At 42.7% G+C, this 13,423-nt stretch overlaps 1 protein-coding gene across 5 annotated transcripts in view; it reads right to left on the minus strand.

Moving 5' to 3' along the window:
* The window catches only part of LOC118386354 (integrin beta-5-like), a 97,736-nt gene that overhangs the window by 20,800 nt on the left and 63,513 nt on the right, over positions 1 to 13,423 (minus strand). For all 5 annotated transcript variants that reach the window (XR_008139929.1, XM_052522787.1, XM_052522786.1 and 2 more), the window contains exon 11: positions 2,119 to 2,341. Coding sequence is in view for 4 of the 5 variants with exons in the window: in XM_052522787.1 (XP_052378747.1) it covers positions 2,119 to 2,341 (223 nt within the window). In the remaining variant the exon portion in view is untranslated. The remainder of the gene's footprint in view (positions 1 to 2,118; positions 2,342 to 13,423) is intronic.

The raw sequence follows: 13,423 nt of genomic DNA on the forward strand, positions 1-13,423 counted from the left end.
AACGGGGTGCCCTGGTCGGTCAATATCTTGTCGGGGATGCCTACTCGGGAGAACAGGATGACCAACTCACGTGCAATTCCCTTGGTGGCCATGGTGCACAGGGGAATGGCTTCTGGGTACCTGGTGACATAATCCAGAATGTATAGGTGCCCTCGGTTGCTCTTTGGTAGAGGTTCCACCAGGTCCATCGCAAACCTGCTGAATGGGTCAGAAATAATGGGTAGGGGAATTAAGTGACTGTGAAAATGGGAGTTTTGCTGGAACTCTGGGCAACTGCGGCAGTATTATTCCACTGCTCTCTTCACCCCCGGTCAGAAAAACCGTGCCTTGATACTGTCTAAGGTCTTCTTCACCCCTAGGTGAGCCCCAAGAAGGTAGGAGTGCACCAAATGCAGGACAGATGGTACAAAGGGACGGGGCACCAACAACTCCATACATTCGTCATTCTTCTTCATGACCTGATATAGGAACTTCTTCTTTATATAAAAGTTGGGGTAGGTGATTTGACTTACCCGTCCACAGGCTTTCCGTCCACCATGGTCACCTGCTGGAGAGCGCTGGCCAAGAAAGGATCTTCCAGTTGGGTCGTGCCAAACCGGCCCGCTAGAGAGGCAGACTCTGGCGCCACCTCATGGTCAATCGGGAACATGTCTTCCAACTCACCACCTCTCCCTCCAGTCTGGCTTCAACAGAGTCCCCCTCTGAGAGGGGGTCAGTTGACGCCTGGGGGTCCACTTCCTGGAATCCACACATCCGGGCGTCTTTCCCACCTCCCTCCTCCCTTCTGGTTCCCTCGGTTCCCCACGTCTCCGGACATCCTGGTCCACAATTGGAGGAACTTCGGGAAATCCCTCCGGATAAGGACCGTGACAGGCAGGTTTGGGACGACTCCCACTGGTCCCATGTGCTGTCCCTTTGTGGTCTGTAGGTGGAAGAGTGTAGTAGGGTAGTCCTTGGTCTCATTGTGTATGCACGTAATGGCCACGGTCTCCGCCAGGTTCGAGGACTGGGCATCAGGTCGGACCAGGGTCACCATACTCCCGGAGTCCACAAGTGCCGTGGTGTACTTTCCATTGGCTCTTACCGGGGTGACAGGGGAAGGACCACTCACCCTAGGTCAGCATGCCATCAGCAAGCCGCAGGGCCGCCCGTTGTATGTGTCACTGGCTGAAGCCAAAGGCATCGGACATCGTGGTTTGAACAGTTCCAGGTGATGTGTCCCGGCTCGCCACACACATTTCCTGCTGTCCAGGTTCAGGAAGGAGTGTCGTCTCAGGGAGCTGACTGTGAGTGTCCTCCTATCCTTGGCCGGGGTCCCGGCATGGTCCTCCTCCCATTTTTGCTCCTTTGGGCGAGTGGAGGGTTCGCCTTCCATGGTTGTCCTCTGCGCAGGACCTCCAAAGCCACCGTACACCAGTTCCACCAGCTGATTTGCGCCCTGCAGGTTAGCTTGGTTGGTTAACTTTTTAGATTTGAACGGAAGAGAGTGTATAAATCGATCTATGCCCACTTTCTCAATGGGCGTGAGCATCAGGAGTTCAGCAGTTAGCCAGCTCTTGGCCAGCCTAATTAGATCATGCATTTGCGATCGGGGGGGGACACTGTAGGATCATGCGCCCAATCATGGAATCTTTGTGACCTGCTAATCAGGGTGTAACCATACCGGTGCAGGATTTCCTTTTTCAGCACCTCGTAATGTGTCACCTGGTCAACCAACAGATCCTGATAGATCCCCATATCTCTCTCTCCCTCTCTTTTTGCCCCATTTCTCTCCCTCCTCCGCTCTCTTCTTTCCCCATATATCTCTCCCTCCCTCTCGCTCTTCTTGCCCCATATATCTCTCCCTCCTTCTTGCCCCATATCTCTCTCCCTCTCTCTTCTTGCCCCATATCCCTCTCTCCTTCCCTCTCTTTTTGCCCCATATCACCCCTCTCTCCTCTCTCTTCTTGCCCCATATCGATCCCTCCCCTCTTTCCTTCTCTTCTTGCCCCGTATCTCTCCCTCCCTCCCCCCTCTCTCTCTCTCTCTCTCTCTCTCTCTCTTCTTGCCTCGTATCTCTCCCTCCATCTCTCTGCCCCTCCCCTTCTCTCCCTTCCCTCTCTCCTCCCTGTCCCATACCTCTTGGTGCCACAGGCATCAGGACAGGTGGGGCATTTTTCGCAGGTGTCCCCGAAGGCCCCTGGTTCAGTGCACTGGCAGCGCCCACAGGCACAGCTGCCCCGCCCGCTGCAGATCTGCCCGTCATCAGACACACAGGATGAGGTGTCAGTGGAACAGTTACAGTTGTCCCCGATATAGCCCGCATGGCACTTACACTCTCCACAGTGGCACTCTCCGTGACCTGAGGAAGAGAGAATAGATGAGGGAGCTTGTGAGGACAGTTCTTCAAACAGAGTTTCAAATGGTATAAAAACAAGTCCATATGTTAGCGCCAATTAGCTTTACACAAGAAAACTTAAAACACAGTTAAAATCATTTCTGAGACAAAGTGATATGAAAAAAAATACACATCCACATTCAAATTCCCACAACAGGCCATTATCTAGCAAGGAATGATTTCCAAACATTAACAAAGCATTTATAGACAATACAGCCAATCACACACACTTCATCATCTGTTATTGATCATAAAATCTGTGAAAAGCTGTTTACTGGCCAGAAATGTGCCTCCAGTGATGAACAACTAGACTAGATCACAGTTATTTCAGTCGGGGGAGAGCTTGGGCATCTAATGCCGGCAACAAGCCATGAAACACTAACAGTCTTTAAAAAGGCCAAGTGGAGTCCAAATGCATTTCCCCCGTTTTATATCATATTGTACAACAGCTGATGAAACTAACACTGTAAAAGTGTGAAAACATTTGATCAGTGCCATTTCCTGACATTGTAGTTGCCGGTTGAAAATACAATCTACATAGGACCTTCTAATCAGCAGGTTTGCATGGACGGGAGTTTCGACTTTCCATGGTGACAAATTGGTTAAAAGACCAATAAAAAAAAGAGAGTTCCAAACCTCTGCCAATAACAGCTAGTTTTCAGTTTTCCCCTCCACACTGAGACTACTCCCAGACAGTCCTAGCATAATTCTTTCTTGAGAAAGTTTTTTGCTATAAAGCTATTTTTTGCCAATTTGAATGGAACTCTATCACAGTAAGGTACTTAATTGTTACCCAGAAATGATTTGATATTGATTTAAAAATGGCTGCATTGGGACTTTAATGGAACAAACCTTATCGACATCGGAAGCTATGGACCAGAGGTCAACCCAGAGGCAGCCCAAGGGTGTGATGTCACAGTGGAAATAATCCCTGTTCAAACACTGACTTGTTTTAGTAGCGGGCCCTGTGTCAGTGTGTGTGTGTGAGATGGGAAGGCTGGGTTCTTCAGACAAGAACAGCTGTAATTAAGTCTTAACTGCTGTGCTTCCACGCTGACTTTAAGACAGTTGTTCCCACAAGGCCCCACAACGAGAGCATTCATATTAGGCAGTTGAAAAAAGCAAAAGACGACCAGCACAGAAGCAAAGAGATGGCAAGCCTCAATGTTACACAATTAGTCTACATCTGATGACCAAAGGCCTTGCAATAAATTTTAAAAAACGATCAACTTGGCAAATCTGAAATAAAGCAACTTAAAAAAAGGCCCTGTTTGGGACAGAGGCACTAGCCAGGGGGGTTAGTCTGACCTGGAAGTGTAACAGCACTGCTGTTTAACTGAGCCCAACCACACCACAGCTGGTAGCTGGAGGTTAATGTCTGAGGTGGGAGTCTACTGCTGTAGGAGAGTACAGGAGGTTGAACTGACCTGCTCCAGGATCTGTTCCTACAGGCCTCAACCCTGTTCAACCCTGTGAGCTCTAGTAAAAAGCAGGATGTCTTCTGTATGGAACAGAGTGACCTCTAAGGTTCTTTAGAATCTCCACCTGCAATACTCATCTATTTAGACCTGGGAAGTAAGGGGACACTTGGACTTAGGCCTCAATTGCGTGAGACAGAGCTTTCTCAGGCCCTTTCTAACATCAAAAAAGCCAAGTCTGGTCTGATCTTCCAAGAAAGCTCTCCTAATGCAATCCATGTGTTGTTGCCGACTTCTCCCTCTCCTCTAATAGCAGGATAATTCCACTGAGATTAGATATTAGAAGAGCCTTACTTCATTTGACTTATAATAAACTTCACAGACAGGACAACAGGGGGCAAACTAACCAGTCTGAACATTACAGCACATCAACAGTGCTGCACTGCTAGCACACAGGGTGCTGCCTTATCTATAGAACACCTATTAGGGTTATTTTGTTAAAGTTGTTCTAGAATCTATAGAAGGATTCCATTCTGTTGTGGGTTGGTAGAGATGTATGCAGACTGACAGACAGGGCCCAGAGAATGTAGGTCGCCTAACTAATTTAATTTGTGCTGTTTATTGGAGTAGGATACTTTGTTTTAAGGACATACATCTCAATCATGGGTAATGAGTTCCAGCTTGAAGTGCCCCTCGGAAAGATGGTGCCTAAAAGCAATAAAAAGAAAAAGCCTAAAATACGCGTTTCAAAAAGCCCTTTCAATTTGATCATAAACATATACGGTGTGTTCAGAAAGTATTCATACCCCTTGACTTATTCCATATTTTGCTGTGTTACAGCCTGAATTCACAATTGATTAAATCAATGTTTTTCCTACCCATCTCCACACAATACCCCATAATGACAAAGTGAAAACATGGTTTTAGAAATTGTAGCAAATGCATTGAAAATGAAACACACAGCGATTACAGCTGTGAGTCTTTCTGGGTAAGTCTTCAAGAGACTTCCACAATTGCATTGTGCAAAATTTGCCCATTATTCTTCAAAATTTCTTCAAGCTCTGTCAAATTGGTTGTTGATCATTGCTAGACAACCATATTCAGGTCTTGCCACAGATTTTCAAGTAGATTTAAGTCAAAACTGTAACTCAGCCACTCGGGAACATTCGCTGACTTCTTGGTAAGCAACTCCAGTGTAGATGGTCCTTCTGTAGCTCAGTTGGTAGAGCATGGCACTTGTAACGCCAGGGTAGTGGGTTCGATTCCCGGGACCACCCATACGTAGAATGTATGCACACATGACTGTAAGTCGCTTTGGATAAAAGCGTCTGCTAAATGGCATATATTAGATGTGGCCTTTTGTTTTAGGTTATTGTCCTGCTGAAAGGTGAATTCATCTCCCAGTATCTGGTGGACAGCAGATAACCGGGCTTTCCTCTAGGATTTTACCTGTGTTTAGCTCCATTTTGTTTTTGGTTTTTATCCTGAAAAACTCCAGTTCTTAATGATCACAAGCAATAACTATGCTTCAAAATTACTCAGTCAGATGTTGTATTGGATTTGCCCCAAACATAACACTTTGTATTCAGGACAAAAAGTGAATTGCTTTGCCACATTTTTTTTTACAGTATTACCTTAGTGCTTTGTTGCAAACAGGCCGAATGTTTTTACATATTTTTATTCTGTATAGGCTTCCTTATTTTCACTCTGTCAATTAGGTTAGTATTGCGGAGTAACTACAATGTTGTTGATCCATCCGCAGTTTTCTCCTCTCAGCCATTAAACTCTTAACTGTTTTAAAGTCACCATTGGCTTCATGGTGAAATCCCTGATTGGTTTAATTCCTCTCCGGCAACTGAGTTAGAAAGGACGCCTGTATCTTTGTAGTAACTGGGTGTATTGATACACCATCAAATGTGTAATTAATAACTTCACCATGCTCAAAGGAATATTCAATGTCTGCATCGTTGATTGTTTTCCCATTTACCAATAGGTACCCTTCTTTGCGAGGCATTGGAAAACCTCCCTGGTCTTTGTGGTTGAATATGTTTTTGAAAATCACTACTCACCTGTGGGATTTTACAGATAATTGTGTGGGCTGCAGAGATAAGGTAGTAATTCAAAAATCATGTTAAACACTATTATTGCACACAGAGCGAATGCAACTTAAGTGACTTGTTAAGCACATGTTAACTCCTGAATGTATTTAGGCCATAACAAGAGTTGAATACTTATTGACTCAAGACATTTCAGCTTTACATTTTTAATGAATTTGTAATATAAAACAACAACAACACAATTCTGCTTTGAAATGGGGTATTGTGTGGAAACCAGTGATGCAGAATCTCAATTTAGTCCATTTTAAATTCAGGCTGTGATGCAACAATGTGGAAAAAGTCAAGGCAGAATACTTTCTGAAGGCACTGTATGATGTGTGTAAGACGTTTCTAGTAAGTAGAATTTGCTTTTCTTTACTCATATTTTCCCCAAACTGCCCTGGGTGAGTAGTAACTTAAGACATTTACACCAGGGCCTGTGTAAAGGGCATGTACTGTTGTTAATAAGGACCATATTTTAAGAGGTGGAAAAGTTGAGTCTGGTGTGATTAAATTGTTCCTGTGGTTTATGGTCACGTCGCCGCGCTCAATGACTGTTGGTCACTGGTAGTGGCCAGAAGCACAACCATGATGGGCGTGTGTGTGTTTTTGTTTTACTATCCATGTGGGTACTAGAAGTCCTCACAAGGATAGTAAAACATGGAACATAATCTCGGTCCCAAGTGAAAAAAAATGCTATTTTGGGCTCAGGGGTTAGGCTTAGGGTTATGGTTACGGTTAGTATTAAGGTTGGGCTTAGGGTTAGAGGTTAAAGTTAGGTTTGGAGTTAGGGTTAGGTATAGTTTTAGGGTGAGGGGTTAAGGTTAGGCTTACGGTTGATTAGGGTTATGGTTAGGTTAAGGGTTAGATTTAGGGAAAATAGGATTTTTAGATGGGAATCAATTATTTGGTTCCCACAAGGATAGCAATACAGAACTGTGTGTGCACAACCATGAGGTATGTGTGCCTCCTGAGTCTGGTGGCTTGAGGCCTGGGAACATGTCCTTAGGAGAGAGGACTGCACCTCTGGAAAGTTCATAGGTAGAGACTGAATCTCCCTTTATAGTGCACTATTTTTGACCTGGACCCAGATTTTAGTTTGCCATGTTTCTGTCGATATTAATTTGGAAAAAAGTTTGCGTTGTAATGACTGAATTTTTGGTTTTTTTTCTTAGCCAAACGTGATGAACAAAACGGAGTGATTTCTCCTACACAAATAATATAATAATAATAATAATAAATAATAATAATAATAATAATAATATAATAATATAATATATATGCCATTTAGCAGACGCTTTTATCCAAAGCGACTTACAGTCATGTGTGCATACATTCTACGTATGGGTGGTCCCGGGAATCGAACCCACTACCCTGGCGTTACAAGCGCCATGCTCTACCAACTGAGCCACAGAAGGACCGAAGGACCAAATAATCTTTTTGGAAAAACTAAACATTTGCTATCTAACTGAGAGTCTCCTCATTGAAAACATCCGAAGTTCTTCAAAGGTAAATGATTTTATTTGAATGCTTTTCTTGTTTTTGTGAAAATGTTGCCTGTTGAATGCTAGGCTTAATGCTATGCTAGCTATCAATACTCTTACACAAATGCTTGTGTAGCTATGGTTGAAAAGCATTTTTTGAAAATCTGAGATGACAAGTGTTGTTAACAAAAGGCTAAGCTTGTGAACCAATATATTTATTTCATTTCATTTGCAATTTTCATGAATAGTTAACGTTGCTTTATGGTAATGAGCTTCAGGCTATATTTACGCTCCCGGATACGGGATTGCTCGTCGCAACAGGTTAATCATCATAGTATACATCTCAAGTGGCACCCAATTTCCTTTTTAGTGTACTACTTTTGACCAGAGACCATGGGGCTCTGGTCAGAAGTAGTGCAATATACAGGGAATAGGGTGCCATTTGGGACTTCAGCAATAGTCTTGTGTTGTTGTTATTCATCAGCATTATATATACACATTTTCCCCCTTCCTAATGACCTGGTCATCCTGACACCAGGCCAGTATAATGTGGCTGAGAGATCAGACATAGTCCCAGATAAACAGAGCCATAGTGAGGGGAGCGCCGACCCACTTCATCTCAGCCAGACAAGCTTGGTATGCTGCAGCAGCTATCCGCAGCCACTTTTTCTCCTTCTATCCCAGATCTGCATGCTCTCTCTCCCTGGCAGGATGCAGGTCAGCGAGTTAATTAACTTAATGCACACCTCGCATCAATGCCCTCTCTGACTGAGCGCCATGGAGAGAGAAGGGCAGAAAAGTACCAACCAACGTGTTGTCTATCCCTTTCACAGCCAAAGCCCAGCAACAACCTCTCGTGACAGAGAAGGGACATGCATGAAAGGCTGCTAACATCTAGCAGTCTATCCCTTTCACAGCCAAAGCCCAGCTCAGCTTAGTTCAGTCCAGGGCCCTAGGCCAAGGTAAAGCAACCAAATCACACATGGGCGAGTGCAGATCCACCCACAGAGAGGTAGAGAGAGAGGGAGAGACAACAAGAGAGTAAGTAAAACAGAAGTGGGAGGTTGGGCTGAGAGGAGAGTGTTGCTTCCCTCGTTGCTGGGGTTTAATAGCACTGAAGATATAGGGCTGGAATATAGGATAATATATACACAAAAGTATGTGGACACCTGCTCGTCGAACATTTCATTCCAAAATCATGGGCATTAATATGGAGTTGGTGTCCCATTTGCTGCCCCAACATCCTCCACTCTTCTGAGACGGCTTTCCACTAGATGTTGGAACATTGCTGAGGGGACTTGCTTCCATTCAGCCACAAGACCATTAGTGAGGTTGGGCACTGATGTTGGGTGATTAGTCCTGGCTCGCAGTCAGCGTTCTAATTCATCCCAAAGATGTTTGATAGGGTTGAGGTCAGGGTTCTGTATAGGCCAGTCAAGTTCTTCCACACCGATCTCGACAAACCATTTCCGTATGTACCTCGCTTTCTGCACAGGGGCATTGTCAGGCTGAAACAGGAAAGTGCATTGCCCAAACTGTTGCCACAAAGTTGGATGCACAGAATTGTCTAGAATGCCATTGTATGCTGTAGCATTACGATTTCCCTTTACGGGAACTAAGGGGCCTAGTCCAAACCATGAAAAACAGTCCCAGACCATTATTCCTCCTCCTTTACAGTTGGCACTATGCATTGGGGCAGGTAGCGTTGGACTGTCAGATGGTGAAGCGTGTTTCATCAGTCCAGATAAAGTGTTTCCACTGCTCCAGAGTCCAATGTCACTGAGCTCTTCAGTAAGGCCATTCTACTGACAATGTTTGTCTACAAAGATTGCATGACTGTGCTCGATTTTATACACCTGTCAGCAACATCTATGGCTGAAATAGCCAAATCCTCTCATTTGAAGGGGTGTCCACATACTTTTGTATATATAGTGTAGGATGAAGTATAGGGTTTGAATGCGTTGAGTATTAGGTGGGCTGATTTCTATGAAATGTTAGTGGGGCTGGTAAGTGTGGGGTAGAGAATGGTCGATGCAAGAGAGAGAGCCTATCAATGTCTACGTTTGACAAGGTGGAGAGATTCTGCTTTAAAACAAAAATGGTAGAAACATTTTGCAGGCCGCTTCTGGACCAACTGCTGTGCTTTTCCAAATATTTACTGTCTGCTGCCTGAGTGTCCATACTCCTGCTTGACTCACTGCTCTGGTGTCTTCTCATGACACAGAGGGAAAGAAAGAGAGAGGGCGAGAGAGAGAGCGAGAGAGAAAAAGAGAGAAAAAGAGAGGGAAAGAGAGAGGGAAAGAGAGAAAAAGAGAGAGAAAAAGAGAGAGGGAAAGAGAGAGAAAAAGAGAGAGAAAAAGAGAGAGAAAAAGAGAGAGAAAAAGAGAAATCATAAATGGGAGGGCAGCAGTCATTCAATTGATTGCGCTCAGCTGGCTTTTCTGTCAGAAGACTCACATCAGTTAACAGCTGCTTTAGAACTGGTGTGAGCCTCGTTGAAAGCATTACCTTTAGCCCTCTTTCCTGCTTTTCATTCTGTTGCTCATTTATGGACCTAAATATTATTTCAATGAAAACATTACAGCTAAAAAGAATAACGTGTCACTGAAATGTTAAGCCCTCCATTAAAGGGGCGGCAGCGTAGCCTAGTGGTTAGAGCGTTGGACTAGTAACCGGAAGGTTGTGAGTTCAAACCCCCGAGCTGACAAGGTACAAATCTGTCGTTCTGCCCCTGAACAGGCAGTTAACCCACTGTTCCCAGGCCGTCATTGAAAATAAGAATATGACTTGCCTGGTTAAATAAAGGTAAAAAAATAAATAAAAAATAAATAAAAAAAGATGGAATCTGCAATTGTGGTAAAGGCTGTTTAAATTTCAATACATTTAAAATATAATAATAAATAAGGTACATTTTGTGCTTTTCTATCATGCGTGAAATGATGTCTGAGGGGAAAAAAACTGTGTTTGTTGTTTGCAGTAATTTCCTTGTTGTTATAATATCGCAAATGGACGTAGACGTTTCACCATTAAGGATTCTAGCTTTTAAAAGGGTAGAAAGATTTCAAACATCATATGTTGGCCCAGCGCTGTCCGGGTTAGGGTTTGGAGGGGGTAGGCCGACATTGTAAATAAGAATTTGTTCTTAACTGACTTGGTCTTTTACCAAATAGGGCAATCTTCTGTATAACACCCCTATCTAAACACAACTGGCTCAAACGCATTAAGGAAATAAATTCCACAAATTAACAAGGCACACCTGTTAATTGAAATGCATTCCAGTTGACTACTTTATGAAGCTGGTTGAGAGAATGCCAAGAGTGTGCAAAGCTGTCATTAAGTCAAAGGGTGGTTACTTTGAAGAATCTAAAATATATTTCCATATGTGTGATTTCATAGTTTTGATGTCTTCACTATAATTGTACAATGTAGAAAATAGTAAAAATAAAGAAAACCCCTTGAATGAATAGGTGTGTCCAAACGTTTAACTGGTACTGTAAACATTTTAGTAATTTAGCAGAGCTTATCGAGCTAGCTAGCCATGTATATTTTACATTTAGATCAAATAAAACATTTAGATTTTAGTTTTAGATACATTTTTTATGTACGTTTAACTAGCTGGATGAATACCATTTAAACTTCCTAGCTTAGAATTGTAAAGTAAAATGTCTAGTTATACTTGTCACCATTGACTTGACTGGCAGTAGGTTGAGTTGATGCCCACTCCTTTACCCACTCCTTTGTTAGTTAGCTGATAAATTCCAGTACAGATGTGGCAGTCAATTAGGAACAAGCTATAAGAGATGACTAAATTGAGGAAATCAAGTTAAGTTGAAATATGCTTCATATGAAATGTATTATTCATGTCCATGTTGCTCACTGCTCCTCATCACTCTAGTGTCTCATACCCCACTCCGTTGCTCATTGCTCCTCATCACTCTAGTGTCTCATACCCCACTCCGTTGCTCATTGCTCATCATCACTCTAGTGTCTCATACCCCACTCCGTTGTTAGAGTATCATCAGCTTTAAGACCTACCCTATAGAAAGCCTGCTCTGTAGGATGACCCTAAACAACTCAGTAACCCCAATTATAACCATGGGTGAAAGTAGATGTAATGTCTTCCTGGTACGGGGACCTCCTATGTTCGCACACATTTTTTTTTATGGGCCCATTCATAGAATGACATATAGAGTCTATATTAATTTAATAGGATCTCTATGGCCTAATCATAGAATGACATATAGAATCTATATTAATTTAATAGGATCTCTATGGGCCTAATAGTAAAGATTTGTCACTTAACTTTTAAATGTATTAGCCTACCTGATAATGTGGCAAAAAAACACAACCAGTCATGTTTTCATCTGATTGTCAAACAATTACTTCAAAATGGCCATGTCGGCTATGTTACTCAGGAATGGCGGAAAGACAGATGTTGCAGGAATAAAAGTATAGCCTCATGTAGATATTTTTTCTGCTGATATTTTACAACATTTGGTAGGCTATTCGTTAGTCAACTTGTCTATAATTACATACATGCAGCTTCTCATCATAACTTGATGCTTGTCTAGAATACTAAAAGCCTTGCTCACCAGAATAATGTGAAATCGATAGAATGCATCATCAACAATCTAGTTGACATCGGTAAAGTGCTCTTTCATTTCTGCTTCTCTCACAGAGCGAGGACGTTTAGGGACCAGGCAGTTTTACGCAATTATGACATAACATTGAAGGTTGTGCAATGTGACAGGAATATTTAGACTTAGGGAGGCCACCCGTTAGATAAAATACGGAACGGTTCCGTATTTCACTGAAAGAATAGCAAGGAATTTAAACGTTAGCTTTCTTACATGGCACATATTGCACTTTTTAATTTCTTCTCCAACACTTTGTTTTTGCATTATTTAAACCAAATTGAAAATGTTATTATTTATTTGAGGCTAAATTGATTTTATTGATGTATTATCTTAAGTTAAAATAAGTGTTCATTCAGTATTGTTGTAATTGTTATTATTACAAATAAAAAATCTATAAAATCGGCATCGGCTTTTTTTTGGGGTCCTCCAATAATCGGTATCGGTGTAGAAAAATCATAATCGTTCAACCTCTAGTTAACATTATAATAGGCTATATGAGAGACCCATTCAGTGTCCAACTTGTAGGCTACTCCACTCTAAAATAATGACGGCATCCATACAGTGCCATTTGATAAATGCAAAGAGACATCACTTGCAAAACACCAAACAGTTTTATGAATGACATTCAGTGATTGTTCTTTATTAGGCCTACACAAGTCTCGTAACCTGAATTGATGCATACACTGCTGTGCGCATGCCTCTTGGTCACTCATCTCTGCCTTGGCAAAATTTCAGTGCCATCATAGAACCACACTGCATTTGAGTCTATTCGCTCATTTTTGACAAGTCTGACATGCGGTAATGATAAATGGTGTAATATCCTACAGTTGTCTTGGAAACGTTGTTTTAATTATTGTGATAGTCTCATGTTTTACCAGTACGTTGTACCCCCACTATTTATTTTGCCGGTATCAGACCGGCTTACTTTCACCCCTGATTATAACCCAGAATACATATCCCCTACATGGTGTTGCCGTGGCCATACAGGGATAATAGAAGCTCTCTATGCTGATCGTCAGCCAGACTTCCTCCAGAGGCAGTGACTTCAAATCAAATCTTATTTATCACATGGGCCGAATACAACAGGTACCTTACAGTGAAATGCTTACTTACAAGCCCTTAACCAACAATGCAGTTTTAAGAAAATACCCCAGATCAGCAGTAAATAACAATACCGGGGCTATATACAGGGGGTACCAGTACAGAGTCAATGTGCGAGGGCACCGGTGTGGAGCTAATATGTACATGTAGGTAGAGTTATTAAAGTGACTATGCATAGATGATAACAGAGAGTAGCAGCAGCATAGAAGGGGAAAGGGGGGCAATGCAAATAGTCTGGGTAGCCATTTGATTAGCTGTTCTTATGGTTTGGGGGTAGAACCTGTTTAGAAGCCTCTTGGACCTAGACTTG

Source organism: Oncorhynchus keta, chromosome 7, assembly GCF_023373465.1.
Source record: "Oncorhynchus keta strain PuntledgeMale-10-30-2019 chromosome 7, Oket_V2, whole genome shotgun sequence".
NCBI classification, from domain to species: domain Eukaryota; kingdom Metazoa; phylum Chordata; class Actinopteri; order Salmoniformes; family Salmonidae; genus Oncorhynchus; species Oncorhynchus keta.